The 22950-nt window shown below is 35.1% G+C and overlaps 1 protein-coding gene across 1 annotated transcript in view; it reads left to right on the top strand.

Annotated features, from left to right (window-relative positions):
- Positions 1-11628, top strand: part of LOC126640148 (uncharacterized) — a 44026-nt gene extending 32398 nt beyond the window's left edge. The window contains exons 3-4 of the mRNA XM_050315709.1: positions 4406-4468; positions 11147-11628. Coding sequence (XP_050171666.1) covers positions 4406-4468; positions 11147-11628 — 545 coding nt within the window. The remainder of the gene's footprint in view (positions 1-4405; positions 4469-11146) is intronic.
- The last annotated feature ends 11322 nt before the right edge of the window (positions 11629-22950 follow it).

Consider the following 22950-nt stretch of genomic DNA (forward strand, 5'->3'; position numbering starts at 1 on the left):
TAAAAGTGATGACCTTTCTTTTTAAATGTGTTTGCTGTTACCATTGTAGTCAAAATAGTGAGTTATATGATGATATGAGAAATTGTTGCTGTGAGAGTTACTATTCTGTTTAGTTCCTAAAATTTCCTGTTACCCATGAATTGTCTAGAAACAGACCACCAGAAGAAGAATATACCTAACTCTCAGAGTCTAGGCATGTTTTTAATTCAAAGCATGGTTTTATGGCCTATTTCTTCAGCCTTAGAAGATAAGCTGCAGTAACCTTAAGGCTAGAATACAACCAGTAGCTCATTTTTATATTAGCACATTTTATGTTCAAGTAGATGAAGACATCTTATCATATCTGAATGGTGCTCAGAAATGCATTTTCATGTGTCCAAGAGCTTTAACAGCAGAAGTAAAGCAATGGTAGAGTATGACTATGTTATACACTGGAAGGAATGGTAGCAGCGTGAAAACTGGCTGTGAATTAACTGTCTCTGGCACTGGATATAGTGTCTTCATAGAGCAAAAGATAGGTATTTTGTAGTTAACTTTATTATCCTGTTTGAATTGCTTTGACACTGATTGGAAACTCCCAGTTTATTTTGTGAAAGCTGATCCTTTACCATATTTTCTTCTTTGCTAGATTTGTAGATGCTATCTTTAGCAGTAGAGACTTGGTGACACATTAATATTTCCTCTTTCTTAACATCAAATAACAATTATCTCTACCTTTCAGTGGACTGAGTACAGTAGAGCTAAGGAGATTTAAAGAGTTGCTATGAATCCTGCCACTGAAATCTAGCATATGGCAAAGGATTTGAAATCTAGGTTTTTATTTTGAATCCTGATATTAGCCATCCAAAATAAGCAGATCTACTTTTTCTCTAAGATCTGGTATGTTCTCTAGACCTTCTCTTAAAACATTGTCTTTCTAAAAGTTAGAGAAAGTTGTGTTGCTAAACAATAGTGTGCTCCATTCATGTGAATTTCATTGTAGACTGCACTGGAAGCATGCAATATTCCCAATCTTTACAGTTCAGACACTTCTAGATAGCCTGTATTTCCAAGAATTAATGACAAAGCATCAAATCAAATGAAGGGATAAGTACTTATGCGGTGAGCTGGACAAACGTGTGCCCACGACATTTTTAATTTAAACTCCTTTTAACTGTATATATACTAATAAGTTCTAAATATATGCACTTTCACCCAAACTAATATAACTTAATACCAATGCATATTTATTGTTATTAGATTTTTATAGCATTTTTCCTGTATGGCACCTCATAGGCGTTAAGTTAGCTGGATTCTCTAAAATTTGGGCTGTTTAGAGAACAATAGGCCTATTCACAAGCAACATTAACTGCTTAGCAATTTATAGCTCTTATTTACACTTACCTTGTGCAATATAGGTTGTGTAAATCTTCATTGAAACCAAAAAACTAATGCATTTGGATATAATGAAACTAGAAAATATCTGAGATGGGTTTTTTGTGTTTCATGAAAATGGTCTTTAGGGTTGTATGTAGGCAAAAATATCCATACTGAATATAAAATCCAATTTCTGAGAATAGTTTTCCATAATAATGTTTCATTTACCTTTTTGTTCTCTCTGCACCTCCCACCTCCCTCATTTACTGCATTTAACAGTGAAAGCCTCCAACAAAGATGAGCTAGGAACAGAAGAGGAAAATCAACCTATTTTGTCAAAGCACTGACTCTGACAGTGTTATAAATGATGGCAAGGCTCCAATTTTTAAAATAGTTTCATTTAAAACCTAAACACTGAATCCCTGTACAGTGTTTAGAGGTTTCTCAGCCTTCTCTGATTCAATTTAGAGGAAACATTTATGGGGTTTAAATTGTTCCTGGCAATTCTGAGCTCGGTTGCATATTAAACAAATATAATTTATACAAAGCTGTGCCACATATAGTCCCAAGAAATATAAAATATCAATCAAATTTCATTTGCAAACCAGTTTTACTAGTAGTCAATTATTTGATTGTTCTTGGTAAAAAGTGTAGTTTAATACTGATAACTGTGAAACACACATTTCCAACAACAATCTTTCTCACATGGAATGACTACAACACTTCTATGTCTAGATCAAATAAAAGCATCAAAACATCATATAGATTTCTTGTTCAGTTATTATATATCAATCCAGTACAGTAATCAAACATCAGCACAGCAGTGTTTGGATACTAAAACTCTTGGTTTGTTTATTTATTAATAAAATAAAAACACAGAGAGAAATTCAATAATGTCCTTCTGGTTTTGAGATGTTATAATTAAACAACAGCTAGACTACTCTCAGTGTGTCAGCTATTCCTTTTTTCTAAGATTTTTCTCTTCTCTTAGCTGTTGCTGTACTATTGTATATATGCCTCTAGTTGAAGTGACACAGTGAGATCAGCTGATTTAGTCTTCTTTTTGTGAGCTTTACAAAGAGGATAGGGCTGTTCTAAATCAAGATATAAAATGTATACTTGTATACACAGATTAAAGAACACCTAAAGATTGAATGTGGAGTAACACGGTTCTATTCTCAATGTGTTATTGATAAGTTCTACACTCATGTCAATTGTAATTATGTATGTATGTCAATACCTACATAAAACTCTTAAAATACTTAATGTTCCACTAGGTTTTTTTAAGTACTCATTTACTTTACCTTTTTCATATTTTAATATTTAATATTTTGCTTGTCCTTTTTAAAATTTCTTTCTCCTTTCTCGACAGCTGCCTGCTCAATTTTTCCTTTTCAGTGAACATTAATCCTATCTTGTCTTTCTTCCCTAACTTATATAATTATTTTTTTCTTGCTTCCTGCTACTTTAAATTCTCAAACCTGGAAAGTCTGATAAGTAGCCTTTCTCTGGTTTTGGGGGTTTTTTCCTTCTTATTTCTTTTCCTTCTTATTTTTTCATTTAGACATTATAGCTGCCTGTTACTTTATATTAGCCCACTTAAGGTGCAGATTGTCACATTTGTTAGTTAGTTGCAGCCTGATTTTCAAAGCTGATAGATTCTTGCAAAATCCACTAACTTCAGTCAGATTGAATATTCCGGTGCCTTTCTGGAAATCTAGTTCAGAGTTAAGTTTTCATCTTAATTTACATCTTTCTGCTAAGTAAAACTTTTTTAAGTACTCACCTTACACCTTTCTCATTGTGTGAGAACTTGGGAATTCTTTCAGCTCAAACCCTACCATTGAAATGACTGGCAGCACCTCCAATTAGCATAACTTCAACTAGTCAGGTGAACAGTTACCATTTCTTTTAACTTCATAAACTGATTAAAGTTCAACCAGTACATCATTTCTCTTTCTAGAAATCTAAAAGATTTACACCAACTGTTTAGAGAAAGTACATTTTTGCTTGCAGCTGTCAAAACAGCCTGTCAGTTCAATTATCTGGAATGCCTATTAGTCAATTTTTAATAAAGCTTCAACTACTTTTCTCTGCTGTTTAATGAATAAGGTCCTTCTGCACACCTTTTAAATATGTGTTTCATGGCCCCTTGGAATTCAAAATTATAAAGAAAAAGTGATTTGATTTACTCATAAGATGCATTATAATTTCACGTGTTGCATGAAACTGCCATTAATTCTGCTTATGGGACCTCCTGCACTCTTGACATTATTAGGCCTTCTGCTGGAAAAAGCCCTTTGTGTTGGTAAAAGCACTTCGGAAAATGTGGCAATGTTAAAATGTTTTATTTTAACATCTTCCCATACTCACTAAGTAAAAGAAAGTTAGGTGAACTAAGTGCTTGCTTGCATAGTAAACATATGAAAGGGTTGTGACATTTTATTTTTCTTAAAAAACTATAATTATTACTACTAGTAATCATTACTAGTAGAGTAGCAGAGGGTAAAATGAGGAGGGATTGGGTACCATATACAGCTGATGTCTTGTTCCTGTTCATTTGCTTCATCAGCCCCCAAAGTGGGGTCAGGCCTACTGCCAAAGGGTGGGGCAGGTCAGGTGTTTGGTTTCCTGTGGATACACATAAGGAGATGTCTCTTACACCTGTTCTGGATGTTCAAGGGAACACAGCACCCTTTCCTCCCCTTTGGAGAAAGCAAGTCCTTTGCTGTTTAGCCATAGTATGAATTAAGCCTGCAAAATTTACCTGCGTGATTGCCCTGTGATGATGGTCCTATCACTAAGCAGCAGCAGCCTCCAGGTTTCTTGCCCAGCATGGTCAAAGGACATTCAACCACAAAATTATTGCAATTTTGAGGAGCTGAAATGACCATTACTTACTTGACCTTATCTTTCCTGACAGCTGCTTTCTTGACACAAGTTTCCATGGGATATTGTCTTTCAGGCTGTCTTCTGCTCAAGCAACATGATGACAATTTACTCACATTTCTAATGGGAATGAATTTTCTTTCTGTTCCACTTTACACAGCTAATCCTCTGTGTGAAACGACACTGATGATGTCACTGATAAGAGTGGACCTTATTGCCTGGGGTAAGCAGTTAATCCAGCTGTTCAAGTATTAGTTTTGTATTGTATTGTCTTGTTCTGCATTGCTTTGCTTGGTGGGTGGGGGCAGTGGGTGATGTCACTGTTTTGCCCAGCTTGAAAACTCCAGTCATTTAAGTACACCTGAAATTTGATGAGGCTTTCTCATCTAGCCTTATCTGAACCACTGAGACACAGCAAGTCAAAATCCTTCCCATAAATGAATATCTACAAATGTTTTAAAATAATAAAGATTTACTGAGTAGGTGATATTTGTTTAAAAATGGAAAAGAATTTGAATAAGAAATATGTCTGACTGTGATAAGACTGCAGTGAATGTGAGATTTGAGATTAAATTGCATGAACCTTTTATTTAAAGTGAGCACAGCAGGACATCATCAGGACTTTCAAGCTAAAAGTTAAGTTTTGTTCCAGCATTCCTATAAACAAGAAATCCTAAATCTTCTCCTTAGAGGAAAAATAACCTAAAAATCTCCTCCCTCCCATGTACACTCTCCTCCAACAGTAGATATTTTTCCAGTCCTGATCTTTGTCCAGAAACTTTTAGCAGTTTCTCTGCTTCCAGCAGCCTCTCTCCCTTTCCTGTCCAAAGAAAAATCTTTTTTTTCCTTATTGCCTCTGGGAGGCCTGGCTATGTTCCTGCATACTTATCCTCTCTGGGGCTGCCCAGCCTCTTCCTGCTGTGGACCCTCTGCTTGCTGTGTCCTTCACACTCTGCTACACACGTCCTGCTCTTCCGAAGCTTCTCCCAGCTGAGCAAGGTCAGCTGCTGTCAGGGAAAGCAGCATCTCCCCTTCTTCTAGAGGATTTCTCCTGACCCAGGCTTGAGCTGTGTTAACAATGCAAAGCAAAAAGCTTTCCCCTCTGCTGCCCATCTAGTTCCCTAAAATGGAACAGAATCTAAAACAAAACAAAACAAAAATAAAACAAAAAAAACCCTATCATAATTGCAAATAGAACAGATAAACATCAATTTTACTGTAATGTAAAACCTAAGTCTACAAGTAGCCTCTTATCTTGTATGCTTGGAAGCCAGAGAATTTGAAAAGAGATGCTGTTTTAAAAATTACAGCCCATGTCAGGCATAAACAAGGTCATTTCAACAGGAGATTAGTGTAACCTGCTAAGAATGAAATAAATCATAAGGGCTAAAATGTGTCTCTAATATTGTGCAACATTTTAAGTGGTATTATGTCATATTATTTTTATCTAACTTCCTAGATGCTACTATCATCATCATATTAACTCTGGTTATCAATTTCATCCTCATAATAGCTGCATACTACTGACAGAAATTATTGATGGTATACATGGAGAAGCTGAAACACTGAAAGACTAGGGATGAGATTTGATACTGTGTGTAGGGATCTAAAATAACCTCTACTGGAATGTTTGTCTTTAAAATAAATCTGTGGTCAAAATTAATCCTCTATGGTGCTTAGCCCTGGAGGTGCCTATATTTTATAGACTTCCTAGTTTTTCACCTGTAGGATGGTACTTAGGGGTCTGAGCTACTCCAGTATAGATTTGTTCAAATTCAGGCCTTCTCTGAGAGTTCAGTTAGGATGCCCAAAACCTGACTGAGCCTGTTACAGGGTTTTATGCAACAGCAACTTGTCAGTTGAAATGCAAAGGCAGTCTAAGTTTTCTTTAAAAAGGAAAGGAGACTGCTGGTACCCTTTACTGGCATTGTTTCCCCTTTACTGTTTTGTAAGAGATGCTACATTTCCCTAGGGTGTAAAAGTGGGTTAATTCCATTCTCTGTCTCTTACAATTTAAACATACTATTTTCCAGATAAATGCCCTAGTCACCAAGGCCATGTTTCACCCATAGCCCTCATGAGCTTTTCTCTTCCTCTGCACATGACTTTAATGGGAGGGCTAAACAGCCTTTTTCCCTGGAGAGCTGAGCAACTAATACACTTACATAAAAATCAGTTTAAAGAGAGCTTAAAATTCAAGTCTTTCTAGGGATTGCTCTGACTTACAACATGCTGCAAAGGGTGCATTGTGGAAACACAATCAGTGCAGTCACAATTGCAATTTGTGAAAGTTTTGATGGGTGTTTATCCATAGCTAGAACATACTTATTTCATCAGATTCCTCACAACGGAAGGCACAATACAATGTGGCTTCTGAATATCAAAAGACTTACGTAGAGGAGCAGAATGGGAGAATTATATTATGTGGTCATGAAGTCCCCAGGATGAGTGAGAAAGACATGGAAGTGGCTGCTGAGACCATAGTTTTTGACTACATGCCTAACAACTATATTTGATATTCGTATTTTGTCTTTGATGCAGTTGTAGATTTCGAACTTTAATTCTTTACTTTAGGAGTCCCAAAGTCTTGATCTACAGCATTAAATTTTAACTGGAGGACACAAGGCCTTTCCAGAATGTATATGGCTTATAATTAAAAACATAGATATTCAAAATATATGCACGAAAAGACATACAGTTGCCAGTTGAATTTAATAATGTCATATCTTGACCTTTGATCCTCTAACTGGTGGATTTTTTTGTATGGAATGCTCTTTTTAACTCCTTGTGTAGCATGTCAGCATGACATTCTTTGGTCCTCAACAAACAATAAACCCCATTCAACTGAAGACAAAAATGATTGCCAAAGACAGTAAATTATACTGGGTCACTTTATTGCTTTACTTACGGTTTAGCATTTATTAAGAAAAACAGCACAGTGGAAATGGGATTCCTAATTCACAATCCTCACACCCTGTGCTTTTTGTTGTTTGTAAAATACTGCTTTCGTTTTCATCTGTAAAAGATGTGACACTGGGGGAATAAAAAAAGTGACTGTTCATTTAAATAGAATGCTCACAGGACAAAATAAAGTTTTATATCCATTGGTTAGCCAGTTAATTGAGATAATTCTAGTTCAAACAGAACCTGTTCCTCCTTATTTTAAATTTACATTACAAAACTATGAAAGAATCCTTCAGGGAGAACAAGGAGAGTTGTAAGGGAACAGTTTTTGGACAGCTGAAGAAAAAGACGGGCACCTGCTGTTCAGTAAGTTGAGGGAATTGTTGCATATTGCAAATTTTCTCTGTGTTACCAGGACAAGCAGATGGCCAGAGACAGCATTTTCTCCTTATGTGAGGTTTATCTCCTTACATCTTCTAATGGCCTATATTAAGGCTTCCCAGCATTACATTCAGTTCAATTTAACATAGTTAATATATGTTTAAGCAGTACAAGTTGCTGTCAAAATTGCCTACTTGGAATAGATAGCACTTTCAAATACTTTAGCAAGGATGGCAATAAAAGGGGCAGAAATGTTTGAATGGTATTTCAGGTGCTAACTCAGACCCCTGGGGATGCAGCTGCTGCCTCATTCAACATTAGTCACTTGTGTTTCTCAAAAAATTGCTTTGTCTTGCTGAGCCTTCATAGGGGAGAAAGAATATAACAGCTTTTGTCTCCTGAGAACTATTGCAAGGTTTAATTTGTGCTGACAATATGCAGAACTGGTCAATGTTGTTTTTTCTGCAATGCTAGACCACCACTCTTTTTTGAAAATGTTGTTTTGTTCATAAAGTTATGCTGTCAAAAATGTCTTTGTTCAAAGCTAATCAGGCCTTTATAAATGTTACCATTGAACGTTACTGACATTTATATTTTAATTGTTAAGGAACATTAAAAAGTAGTGGATATTCTTAAACAGAGAAAGAAGGAGGAAATATGAGTATTCAGTAGCATTCAGTAGTATAAAGACTATCTTCGGCAGGACACAGGAGAAGCTGGAATTGCTTTTTTACTGATACTTTTACCTGCTTGGACTGCCTCTTTTCCAACAGCTGCTGAAATGAAGTAAAATGAAATTAATCTCTGAAAATACAGACTGTGTCCCACAACTTCTTTATATTTCTTATGTTTACTTTTATTTTGTTTCTTCTTGAATTCTGTATTCTTGTCTGTAACACAGTTTAAACAGCGCAGTGGGGTTTAAGTATGGTGGTCTTCAAACTGGTGTAGTTTCCTTTTCAGTTTTGGACTGAAAACATCTAACATCTGTCTTGGACAGCTATGTCCCTTTTTGGAAGTAACATTTAACATGCGGTTGCAACCACAGTCACAAACAAAACAATAGACTCCATTATTTTTACTTTGGTGGGATACCACACAAAAATATTTGCTGTTACAATATTTCCAGTCACATTCCAGTTTTCAGTTTTATTTACTTTTATAGTAAGATCTGTTACCTAGCCCAGATCAAATGATTGGAGAATACAAGAAAGAATCTCTGAGAAATAAAAATATATTTTAGATTTTTTTTTTTTACTGAAAGCCAATGTCAACTGCTCAAGGCAAGATGATTCCTGAGGCTTTTCAAATTGTTGTTGGAGTTTGAAGTGGAGATTTAGCAGTCTTATCCAAGGGCAACTTGTATCAGTTCTCTGGCTCAAGAAGTGGGTGCAGAGCACTGTGTTCTGAATGTGGGATTTATGAATAATTTAGGAAAACAGGGATCAATTTCCAGCAGAATGTTTTATTTCTTGTCAGTTTTACTGGAGGACTGGCCATTTTGATTGGAATACCAAGCATCAGCTCTTTCCAAGAATAATGAGCTGATCAGAGGCAATGCCTGACCACAAGAACTCAGACTCACAAAGTGGTAGTTTATGTAGTGCCAGTAGTGTCTGGTACTAAGCTTTTCACTATTTCATGAAGAGTATTAGGTTGTCCTTCTCCCATGAAATGCTTTACTGCTGATCATCTGCTCCCTCAAGTAAGGATGTAAGAGAAATAAGTGAGTGCTATGATAGTGGAGTTCAAGAAAAACAGGATGAAAAGGCTGATATTGGGAGAGTAATTAAGGTGCATTTTTTTATTAAAGAGAAGTGTTGTCTCCTTGAACAGTAAAGTCTTTAGTATTTTGTTTGTCTGATGCTTTGCCTCAGCAGTAAAAGAGTAGATGCAAAAATATAGATGATCAAAGTGATACGTAATTGACAATATCTATTGTCTACTTGTTGTGTTACCCATTGAGACTAATCTTGTGAGACTGAATCATCATTTGCTTTATTCAAGCTATGTGTTTTAATATTATTTCAATTTTTTTGCTATATAAATAATGTTATATGAAATGTACTATAGTTTTGGAAACAGGAACTGAATCTTACTTGAAATAAAAACCGAAATCGCTTATTAGTGTTGCCAAAAAGCACAGTTCAGCTCTCACAAAAGAACTCTCAATCTTGTAATCTCTATTTTTCATCATGAAAATAAGCAGTAGAATCTCTGTCATTTGTTTCCTACCTATTTCTTATGACGTGTCTTTAACAGGACAATATTCTGTCAGAAGCCTTCTAGAAAAGGACTAAGAATTGGGTACTAGAGCATTACCAAATTTCTTACATCAGCTTTGACTAAGCAGCTTTTATTTCAAGACAGAATCTTGATAAATATGAAACAGTGATATGTATTTTAATAACATGTAAGTTTCATTTGTAATTAGGAGAAAGTTCATGAGAAAATGGGATTTTCATTCTTTTTATCTCCAGCTCTCAGGTTCAGTAAAACTCAATATAACTTTAATTTTTTATTTTCCATAAATCTGAAAAATAAATACTTTCCAGTTCTAAAACAGAATTTCAAGGACTATTTGCATGTGATATGCAAAATTACCACCTACACAGTGCTGAGAAGAATGAAATTTTTATCCCAATTGGCTGTTTCAGAGACTGGCTATAAAACAGTTTCAGTTATTAGAAATGAATTGTATTTGGAAAAAAAAAGTGCATAAATTAACCATGCTGTAAGACACTGGAGCTAGCCCACAAAAATAGTACATATGGCATATATGTACATATAAGTACACAGACATATATGTACAGAGCTGTGACTATATACAATTAAGACAGCCATGTAAGCAAATGCAAACTGAGCTGATTACTCCTCCCTTATACCAAGAAGATGGTAATGTTAGGTGTGTAAACAAGTGTAAGTGCACACACTTCCAGATAAAATAAAAGGCTGTTATAGAATTGTTATAGTACAGCTAATGTCAAATTGAACCACAGAAAACCTTATACATTATAGTGCTTGTGATGAAATAACAAACCAAAACAAAACTCCACGGAAGCAAATCGACTTCTGAATGGTTATGGATGCAGATTCTACTGAAGTGTTCTTCTGTGATGACACAGGATTTTACTGACTTTGGCTCACTCCATCATTTTTACTGTATGCAGGAATAACGGTCACATTTTAAAGTATTAGTTGGCTTGGTTTTGATAAGCATCCAAAAACTCTGCTGTTCATTTAAATTTTGATGCTGCAAAATTGCTTTCATTGCATTCTGTCATTTTACATTGATTTTATGTGGGTTGTTTTTTTTTTCTTCGGAGAAGGTCTGAGAATATCCTTGTTATCAGAGGGGTCAAAAGGACAGTAAAATATGCTAAAAATGTAAAAATGTGATAGAGAGATATCTTTTTAGTTAAATGACATAGAATTGAATTCCATACCAACTTCAGCAAGTAGATTATGTTTTACAGTATCTTCATTTCTGTAAGCCAAAGTACAGAGAATTTTTTAAATAATTGTTTTGTTTTACTGCTAAACAGTTTTTATCAGAAATGTTTAGTTTCAGGTAAATAATTTTTTTTTCACTTGAACTTCAGTGATTATTTTTAAGATTTACAGAGCACCAAGTTTTGTGGTGAAGTCAACACACTGGATGGAAGCAACACCATGCAGAGGGACCTTGAGAGGCTTGACAGGTGGATCTATGGAAAACTCATGAAGTTCAACAAGGCCAAGTGCAAGGTCCTGCATCTGAATCAGGGCAATCCCAACCGCAAAAAAAGGCTGGTCAGTGAATGGATTAAGAGCAGATCTGGGGAGAAAAACTTGAGGGTGTTGGTAAATGAGAAGCTCAACATGACTCAGCAATTTGTGGTTGCAGCCCAGAAAAACAACTGTATCCTGGGCTTCGTCAGAAGAAGTCTGACCAGCAGTTTGGCAGAGGTGATTCTACTCGTCTACTCTGCTCTTGTGAGACCCCACCTGGATGGCCCAGATTGGAAATGTGTGCAGGAAACAACGTTGGTGCAGGGCTGTACTTCCCTTGGCAGGTCTTTTCCATCCTCACTGTCTCTGGAGCTTGTGTCTCTCTGAACCCTAACCCTAATGGCAGCTTGGGGCTGCTCTCTGTCTATGTTTATGCAACCTATACCTGAGTCAAAAACATTTCCATTGCATAAATCAAATTGACAACTGCATTAGTAATATATCCCCCACCACCTGACTAAGTCCAGGAAGGAGAATCAGGTCATAGCATTGTCTGGCTTGCAGTCCTAAAATGTCAAAGAAGTATCTATGGATTTGGACTGCATTTGTCTAGGGGATGAACAATACCCATATGTTCACCAGATGACTATAGACCTAGATTGTTTGAGTCAAAGTTCAAGGCTGCAACAAAGGAAAAATTGTTTCTTCAGGACTGTCTTCGATTAGATTGCTATTTACAAAAAAATTTTTTTAAAAGAATATTGCAAGATATGTGGGAGTATCATTGTTCCTTGTTATCTCTTTATTTTTCAGTTATGTTCTATTAAATGCAACTGTTTTATGGGCTATTTTCATTAAGCATTTATTTCCATCACAGTGACTCACAGTTGGAATCACAACATATGTAGTTCTCTTAGTTCAGAAGCTGTAAAACTGTAAATTAACTCTAAATAAAAATACCAGGTAATGTGTATATTCACTCTCATGCTCTCACTCTGTATATGTATGGTCACAGATGCATATGCAGGCATAAAATAAAAAATATTTTAATTAATTAATGCACACATGCACACACACCTCTACATGTATATGTAGTGTGAATATGTACTTAATGATATTTACGTACATTGTAATGATACTTAGATATATAAGGATTTTTGTATGTGGGTGTGTGTGCATGTAAAATTCCAATTTTGTGTTCTTCATCCATTGAGTTACTTAAATTTTGAATGGAGAGGGCAGAAGAATTTGTTTTATGTTTTGTTTTTTGGATATGAAATGGCTGGCAATTGACACATTCTGCATTATAATATCCTTAGGCAAAATGTTAACATTTACTTATGTTCCAAAGTCTTTCTCTAAAACAGTTGTAGCAAAAACATTAGAGGCTTTTAAAAGTTATTCCTTGACTAATGTGTGCTTTGCACATCCTAGAAATAGAAGTGATCTGGACTCTGAACATGATTCTTTTATATTTACATAAATTGAAGTAATGCAAATATAAATTTCCTTTATTCTTTTGTGCAGGCTATTTACACCTTGACTTTAATGGAGCTTCACTGCATCTTGAATAGGCAAGGAAAGACTAGAGGTAGGTAGGGAATATGCCCAAAATTTTTGCTGTTTGTCTGTAGATTATTACAGGGTGAGAAATACCTTTTCCCACTGAGGTGGAGGATGCAGTGTAGAATACTGTTTCCAAGTATCAAATAGCTTATGAGGGCGGAAGTGAACCCTGAAGTGACTTGCTGAGGGAAAAATCCTTCCCAAAAGGAATAATAAACTTGCAGAAGCTGGAAAAAAAAGCTTTGCTGTAACTTAAATGTACACATTGGTAAGTTTGCTTAACCATTACCAAAGGTTTAATTAAATAATTGTTTTTCTTTGGAGTAGAATAATTTAATTGGTAAAATAATGTTTATTTAATTTAAAATGAAATTATAACCCATTATCTAATGCAAATAATCTAAAAAGCTGGCAAGAAAGGGGATGAGAAAGCCCTCTGAGTTTGAGAAAGACATTTTGGTGACACAAAATACTTAGATATTTTTTACAGGGCCACAACATGTTACTAGGTAAGTGTCTAGATGTCTGAATGATGAAGGGAACAAAATATTTACCATTTGCAAAGTTGTATTTATGTATCTTGGTTGATATGAGAGGGACATATTCTGATTCACTGGAGTTACAAATATCACAGCAACACGTGGTCTTCTAACTTTACAACAGAAAAAAACCCCACAAAATATTGTGGAATAAAAGTAGTAAAATCCTAGTGACATAAAAATCATTATTTCTTGTAACATGGGAATCTGTATTATGAATTTTTTTGTTGTTGTTACTTTGTTCTTTAACCATCAGAGCAGTAAAATCCTGTAGCAAGCTGACCAGAGAAGTAGGGGGAATCTCTGTCATTGGAGATGTTTGGCAACCTGCTTGGATTAGACCTGCTTTCAGTAAGGAGTAGGACTAGGTGACTTCTAGATATCCCTTCCAGCCTGTAAGTCTGTGACTCTGTAATTGCATCAATCTGAACCATCAGAAGATTTTAAAACCAAACTAAAATAATTAATTCATAATCTCTCCTCTCCTGTGTTGTTCAGACTACTATTTACAGTGGCACTTTTAATATTTTTATTCACCATGGTGCCATAGGCTTTGTTGCCTTCTCTAGTTAGCTGCAACCCTCTGCAGTCTTTGTATATCACCACACGGGAGCCATGCATCTTTTTGTGCTCTTGGGTCCCAGTAGGCTCTTGGTTTTAAGTCTATTCATCATTGTAGGGTTTGCCAGCTATTACTTCATGAATGTAAAACCCAACATTGATCATTTCTGAAATATGTTGACTTTGTTGTAAATAAATAGTTCTATCAGCCACAGGTCATGTCAGATTTTCTACAGTTCTTTATATATATTGCAGACAATATTTGAATACTTGAAGTAACAGTAGTTAATCTTTTAAGATATCTTCTAAATTGGGAAAGTAAATAAACAATATGAATGCTGTTCAGAGTCCCTGCAAAAGAAGATAAAAAAAAAAAAAGAATAATAAATGAAGTTGGAGAATTCAGAAAAGAAATTTCCTTGGTCTCATGAAAAAGGACAGACACTCCCAATAATTCTCAATACCAACTTTCAGAAACATGTACAGCTATGCAGGTATTATATATATATGTATATATGTATACATAAACTCACACAGCAAATTCATGGCTAAACAGTGAGCTTTGTCACCACAGTTATCCTTCTGGGATGATTGGGAGTATGAATATGATCAAATATCAAACAAATAATCAGTGAGATTCCCTAGCAGTTCATTTTTATACACATTTGTTATCCTGCAATTTTTCTCTGTCTTCTTGGAAAAAAAGATCCTCAGTCTTAAGTGCACTGCATCCTTTCAAGTTTATCAGATTTGAAACAGTGTTTAAACACTACCTGAAAAAAAATTCATTGGGAGGAAAAGCAATTGTCAGGACAATAAGAGGAAACTTGTTGTCATTTAGGAATGGTATTCTCCAATTTACTGCTCCCACTAAAACCACACTGCTATGCATTCCACCCTCCCTCCACCCCCTCTCCCCTGAAGGTGACTGGTGAGAAGTGGAGGCACAAAACGTAAAAATCATGGCAATAGATGAGATAAGAGAAACTTACTGGAATCAGCAGTGAGACAAGAAAACAAACAGTAACAGAAACAATATCAATAACAAAAGTGTGTAAAAGAGTAATTCACATACAGAAATGCCCACTGTGGAGCCTGTGACCCAGTCAGAGCCACAACCACTCCCCCATCTCAGGACTGGCATTACCCAACCGCTCTGTCCACCAAGCTGGCCCCATCAGAAGCAACCTCTTCTCCCCATAAGAGAGAGTCTCTTTCCCCCAGCCCCAGCAATGATGTGAGGTGGTGTAGAATAACCTCTGGGTCATAACCATGCCCCTCACCGTACTGCAAAAATGAACTTTGTCCTGGCCAGAACCAGGACAAATTGTGATGAAAAAAAAAAAAGCCAGTGAAAACTTATTTTGGAGGAAATTCTTACTATATACAAAATTCCCAAACAAGGAGATGCTTATGACACTTTTCAATCACCCTAAAACATATAATTCATTTAATTTCTTTGATTTATTTATACATGTTTTGCCTCATTCAGTGTTTTGGGTGTTGAAGGTTGAAGGTCCAACGAAGAAGCAAAAGTCTAACCTTGCAATAGGAACTTCCATGTAATCTATTTGTCGTGTAACACCGGACTCCTACCTTTTTTATTTTTGGAATGAAGTATACAAAAAATACCAGCTGAATGATAATGGAAAAATTAAAATTATGGCATTGGTTTAGTCAATATTGGCATATCTATAGAGAAAAAAATATCTCTTTTAACAGATTGAAAAAAAATTATTTACTAAGTCAGTTAAAATTTGATTTAGAACCAGTCTTCAGTGAAATGTATATAAATGTATATAAAATACATGAAAAAACCTTGACGTCTAAAATATTTTTATATATTTTTTCTGCCACTCCAAGTAAAATATTTCTAATAAGCCTAGAAAGTTGAGAAATCACCTAAATCTTATGTAATTGTACACACAAAACAATGAACTTATGCCAGCATGAATAACTATGGTTAATATTTTTGAAGATGACATCATAAGACTACTACAATTTTCTTTATCAAATAACAATAATAGAATTTTTTTAAAAAATAAATATTTTAGATGCTTTTTGTCCTAACTGTGATTTTATATTCAGTTGCATTATTATATGCCATTTAAAAGCAGACAGTGATTTTAAATCAGAAAAACCAAAATATGATTTGAAAACTGTTAAGTATTGCCTTTAACCAGTTCATTTTCTTTTTTCTCTTCTGAAACAAAGAATTCCAGCAGTCTGAATACAATTTCCAGTTTCAAGTTTTAAATGAAAATTGCTTTCATCAAAGCTTTTTCAATATGAAAACTGATAAACCCACAATTTAAACTCAGATCCAAAGATTGTATGAAGGAATAACTTTCCCTGCCTCCTTTCTTCTTATTTCTATGCCATCCATTTGAAACATCACACTTTTTTAGGAACTACTCTTCCTAGTCTTCCCTGTAGTCTGTGAATCATATCATCTGAATGAGAGGTTCTTTCCATTTACTACTTTGAAGAAACAGTTTCAGGAATGTTAGTTTAAGCCTAGGCTCGAGATGGGTATCACCTTACCTAACAGGAGGACTGCAGTATAGATTCGTACTTCATATATACTCCTTACAGCTGATGGGGAGAAATATACAAGTTCAGCATATGCCAGCATGAGAAATAAATTGCCATGTCTTTAGCTGAAGCTCCTGGCAAGTAGAAGTTTCAAAATCCAACCTCTTGCACTGCAATTCTAAGAAAATAAATATTTAAAGCAAGCTAATAATAACTAATAATAGAATGCAAAAAATGCAAAATATGTCCTTTCTTTCCTTGCATTCTACTTAATATGAGTGACGTTTGACTTATCAAAAGCTTGAAATTATATTCCCACAATCTACTTTCAGTTCTAAATCTACAAGTCTGCTTATCTTCAGAATGTGTTTCATAATGTGTTTCATAATTGAGACATATTTTTTATATTTTTGTTATTAAAGTTATGTTTATGAGTATAAATTATTATAACACGAAGAGACGTTTGTAAGATAATTCTGTCAATCTGCTTGTTCAACACTTAAGGCAATAATTTTTTCAGACCTGTTCTGTACATACCAATTAAATCCTATAGTACAAAAAGAAAAATCCATATATATATTTTATTTTATTTTATTTTTACAGTTTTTGGTTCTTAATGATCTCAGGACAGGGTATTTTGAGGGGATTAATGATCTGCTAGAACAGGTTCATTGCCCAAGGTATAGAGATTTAGGATAGTCATTAATACTGAGGAAATATTTTGTACTTCAATCATTGCTGTCAAGTTTTTAAATGTATTCAGACTTTAAATAAACTCTTAAAGACTGTGATAATGCAAATTTCAAACTTGAGGCATCTGACAAGTCTCACATTGAAACAACCTCTCAGGAAAAAGATCTTCCTCAGAATATATCTTTCTAGCCCCTTATCTATTTTTTTTCCCTTTCTATCTGACCTACTTTTCTCCTGCACTTGTCCTCTGAAGTCCTTCAGTAATCAGGCTGTACATCTATCTAAAGCCCATGAGCAAAGTTTTTGGCCTTTGGCTGAAAAACTTTAAATAGCAGTACTGTCATATAGCCTGTTGAAAGACAGATAGGTATTCATGTGAACTGAACAAGTCTCTTTAGAGCTAGTTATATGTATACATGCACACACATAGAGAGGGAAATACATTGATATACATAACTGCATAAAAATACACAAGCACACACATTTGCCTTTTTGCTGAGACTGCTGAAACAACTTAAAATATTCAAACTTGGACTTTATTAAGGGTAAAGATCAGAAAATCCTTACTTTGTAGATCTTATTTGCATTAATCTACCTGTGATAACTTTACAAGAAAATGTAAATTGAATAAAAAACCCTGTTTTTCGCTAAGGTTTTGGTTTGTTGGTTTTTTTTGTCATGCTACGTAAATTGAATGGAGTATAACAAGAATTTACTATTTAATTTACTCCTTACTTTGCAAGTATCCAAAACATGGTGACTTGGGCATTTTTTTAACCTGACTTACTTTGGAACTTCTTACTGTTCTCAACAAGTTTGTTTCTCTCTGTTTAGTTTATTTGGTTTTTTTAAAGGCAGGCTTATATTTTTAAACATACAGTTGTGGGAACACCTCTTTTGGATGGAATACACTCCAAAACAAGGCAATTCCTGCACTGTCATCCTTATTATTGAATTTCTGTAGGGGAAAGAGAGCCTACCTCAGACAGTACTCCACCAAGGTGTACTTCACCACCTTGCTGGTGAAGAAGCCACTGACTCAGGTTAGCCCTTGGCCGCCCTGATACAGCCTCTTTCTTCTCCTCTTTTTAGTCTGTCTCAATGCCTTTCAGCACATCAGTCTCACCTCTTCTTAAAGCAGGAGGACAGCATAGCATCCTGGCTTAATAGTTTGCTAGAGTCAAAAGCAGAAGTTCAGTTTTTACCTAAGTGAGCTAATCTGCCTGATATCAAAATTGCTCATATGCATTTTAGATTAACTACATGGGACAGTTTTCTTGTTAGGATCCAGTTAGACTGAACCTGGTGCTTTTCCAGACACTTTCAAACCACCCATAAAGCACCAAATTTAATCTGCCCATGTAATCATGAGAACAACAGCGTTATGGTTATGATCGTCTGTTGAACGAGAAATCATCAGTCAGCTTGAACGTTGCTAGTGGCCACCCATTTGATTCAGTTGCCTAATTCAGGAAGACAAGTAAGAAAGAGTAGATCACAGTCTGGGATTTAAGTGCTTAATTAATTTAATGAGCTTGCTTTATCAACTTTATTAAATCTTAGCTGATCTTACTAGCTCATGGGGTTTCAGTATATACAGCCTGTGATAAATTTATATTATTGTTACCAGTGTTTGTCAGTTTTAAAATATTTACCCAGCTGCTAACTTGAAATTTGTCCTCCTGCTAAATGTACCTGGAAAAATCACAGAATATTATGAGTTGGAAGGGACTCATAAGGATCATCAAGTCCAGCTCTTTAAGCGAATGGCCCGTATAGGGTTCAAATCCACAACTTTAGTGTTATTAATGCAATGCCCTAACCAACTGAGCTAATCTCAGGGTCAACTGATGGCATGTGGTTTCATATTTTTGTCTTGAAGCCTGCCCAGATGTGCTGAGTTCACAAGTAGGTATATATTTCACTTTTTTCAAAGTTAAATTATTGTAATTTATCTTGAAATTTGAAGGCAAACTGACCTCATCCATCATCGTCATGAGTACTACATTTCAGTCACCTTCTCTCCTCCACAGAATCACAGAATGGGTGAAGTTGGAATAAACCACTATAGGGTCATCTGGTCCAACCTCCCTGCTCAAGGAGGTCTGTTAGACCATGTTACTCCAGATTGTGTCCAGATGGCTTTTGAATATCTCCAGTGCTCCGTGACCCTCAGATTCACTCCAGCATCTTCATGCCATGTTTTTGAAGTACCTTTGAAACCATCTTTAAGGTACTTACTTAGAAAGTAATACTTGGCAATTCAAGTAATGATTTCTGAGTCAGAATTATGTCTCTTGAATTGTGTCAGGTGTAGAGTAATAATAAGATTAAAATAAAAAAAGAAACCTTGTTAGCATAAATAGGTATTTACAGTATTAAATGCACATTGGGAGCACATCTGTTTTTAAAAATGCTGCACATACGTCTGTCAGAGAGCTTGTTCATGTAGGTAAACCATAAAAACTACTCTGGCATAGAAAAAGCAGTAGTTCCCTATAGAGCAAGAGTGATATATATGCAAATGCAGGCTCCCCACTTAGAGCAAGGGATCTATTTACATGTGAGTCGTATGTGTCCTTTTTGGGCCATGTTTTTCCTTGAAAAGCATTCTGAGATAATCACAGCAAGTCAGGTTAATTAAAATAATAGCCCATGTACCACTTAGCACATCTTAGCCTAAAGGCTGAGAAAGTGTTAATATTCATGGACAAGACTTTTGCTGGAAGCTTAGTGTCTGCTTAAACTTACAATTCTAACGTTAGGTATTCCACCAAAAAAAAAAAAAAAATCCTACATTACCTATAAAGTCAAGGATACTATCCAGGCATTTAAGGTGGGGTTTGCTTTATCTTATTTTCAAAACGATACTGTGTAATAGAGGTATGCTGTCTAAATTAACCAGTAATATTCAAAGAAGAAAGCTAAAAATCTTAAGAACAGTTTTCCTTCAGACATTTTAAATTGGTGTTCACCTTTGTCTATTGACTGAACACTCTACTAGGTTAGAATAGATGTCTAAGACAATTTTAGATTGGAAGAAAACCTTTTTTACCTAAAATCTGAGGATAAATGCCTTCTTTCTGAATAAAACTGATGTCCCCAACTGATTGCAAATGAAATTAGGAGAATTTAGAAAACTATGTGCTTACCATAGAATAATGTTTGCAAACCAAATAAAAATTTAGGTACATTTTTTAATCTTTCTTTGTCACAAATAGATTTTGAAAGACAGTTGCTCTTTTTTATTTCTGTATAGAGAATTTGATATTCAGATATTATTTACAATGTGAATTGGTATGGCCTGTTTAAATGCAAGATAGAGATCTAATTTCAGTACAGGCTTTTTCATGTTCTATACTCTGGCTTCCTTGATGTTTAAAGCTCTTTTTTGTGTGGTTTAATGGATATTTTGATTTAATTTGAGAGGCACCTCACTGGGCAGCATACTCATCATTTACCAACATATGACAATGGAGAGTCAATATATTTCATACAGGACCAAGTAAAGGCAAACACTTCCTAACAGAATGATGAATGCTGTCTGATCTGATGATTCATCAGAGAACATTCCACCTGTTTTCTGTGATTATGTATTTTGGTGAGCATTGTTTCCTATGTTACAAAATTGTTTTGCTGTTGTTGTTTTATGTGGATGTGTTATTCATGCTTCACTCTATCCAAAATGGATGTTAACATAGCACATGTATCTGATACCTGCCAGTCATCATCAGAAAACAGGATGATCAAATAACAGTAATGGAAGAAACAGCAGATGTTAGTGAACTCAATATCCCTCACTTTTTGGTCCAGTTTTAAATATTCTCAGCTGTGTGAATTTGAGAGAAATATGCATCTTGGACCAGAATTTGCTTTCTCTGCCAAAGACCCTGCTTAGTGGTTGTGGTGGCAGTGATGGTGATAGCAGGCCCAGAAGCAATGTTTTGAATATGTATGCCCCCTTCTCATCAAAGAATCAAAGAAAGGTCTATGTGCTGTGAGTGAAAGATATGCAGTTGATTTAGCTTCTTCTAAGACTGTTTCTCTGAAGGCATTCCTCACTTTGATCGGTAAGTTACCATAAATAAAAAACATAGCAGTTGCATAAAAGAGTCTTTTTCTTGGGAAAGAATAATGTATTCTCAAAACTCGGCAAACCCATAATCTCTACAATGTGGTATGGCTCTAGATCAAGAGCAATCCTTTCTACTATTTCCTGGTGTATAGATAGTGCGGCTGGATGATTTGTGATGTTTTTTCTTCTTCTGGGAACAACCTATATAGTAAAAATTAAGTTAGTATTTGGTTTTTTCCTCTCCAACTAAGTAAACTCTTTGTTTAGCATAATAATGACAGTTCAAAGTCAGTTATTAAATATTGGATAAATAAAATGTTGCATTCAAGGCAGAAAAAATTATATAAATTTATATATTTATATAAAAAGAGTTTAAAGAATCTGCCCAAGAACAGTTGAAATAAATTAGAATAGCCCAGGTTGTTAAAATGTTTGGAATCGTACAAGATAGGAAGTAGAGATCACCACTCTCCTCAGCAATGCCCTAAGTAAAACACAGAAAGACAAGAAACTGTTTCACATATCTTGAAATTATGCAGAAGTATATTTTTTCATGATTGTCTATACTATCTTTACTGGAAAGAGTGTAATTTTATCTCATAGATTATAATCCTTTCATGCACACAGCACAGCTGGCATGGATGCAGCTAGTCAAAAAATGTAAAAATGTGTAAGTATTTTAGTTTGCAGGGCTATATTGGTTGATCTGATGTAAGAGACTGACAGTTTTTTAACATATGTGATAAAAATGTCTTAGAGTACTGTGTTCATGGTCATCTTAAGAGAAGAGAAAAACCACTTGGACTTTTCTGTCTTTCAGCCACCACTAGGATGCTCGTTTCCTGAGAGATGTTTGCTTTCTCTCTGTATTCTGCATGGGTCTCTTGCATCCTCTTGGAGCTGTGGAAATAAATCTGAACCTGTATTCATTAGGGAAGAAGGGCTTTAAGGTGTTGAACGGGACAGTTCAAACAAGTATTAAATCTTGCACACTGAATTGCAATTTGCATTGTTCTTTGGCATTTTGCAAAACATTTAAGGATTTCCTCTATATTTTATAGAATTAAGAAAACATCAATTAAAATGCATGTAGCTATAGTTTGTGTTGACTTGCAGCAGGACAGGACTTATATAAGCAAAAAGAAAGTAAGTTGGAAGGAGAAAAATAATTCATGGTTTACATAGCAACAACCTTAGTCTCCTGTGTTACCAAGTAGTGCACATTCTACAGGATGTGATCTATTATGCAGAGTCAAAATAAAATTTCAGCTTTCAAGATAGTTCCACCAAAGAGAAACTTATTTAACAACACTGTCTGTACATAGGAAAGTGACAAAAAAATTACTCAACTACACCACCAAGGACATCATGCTACATCCTTTAGATGTGAGAATTACCATCACATAACATATATATATATATAACATCTGGAAAGTATTATACAATACTTTGATTATACTTGTTCATTGTTTTGTCACCAAAGATACAGATATCACCTTTCCATTTATGTCTTGCATTTATTTCTAAATAAGTACAGTACATGAGATAAAAATTTGTTTAATCACGGGTTACTGCAATATCACTGGCATTAGATTTTCCAGGTACAGTGAACCAAGGACACTTTTGTCTTAGGCTACCTTCACCTGAAGCAGATGAACAAAAAATAAACAAATGCAAAATTCTTTTATGGGTGAGATATCTTTCAGTGTGAAGTACAGATTATTCTAAACAGTTTGGGAT

Source organism: Myiozetetes cayanensis, unplaced genomic scaffold, assembly GCF_022539395.1.
Source record: "Myiozetetes cayanensis isolate MyiCay16 unplaced genomic scaffold, myiCay2020 scf2-11, whole genome shotgun sequence".
Classification (NCBI taxonomy): Eukaryota; Metazoa; Chordata; class Aves; order Passeriformes; family Tyrannidae; genus Myiozetetes; species Myiozetetes cayanensis.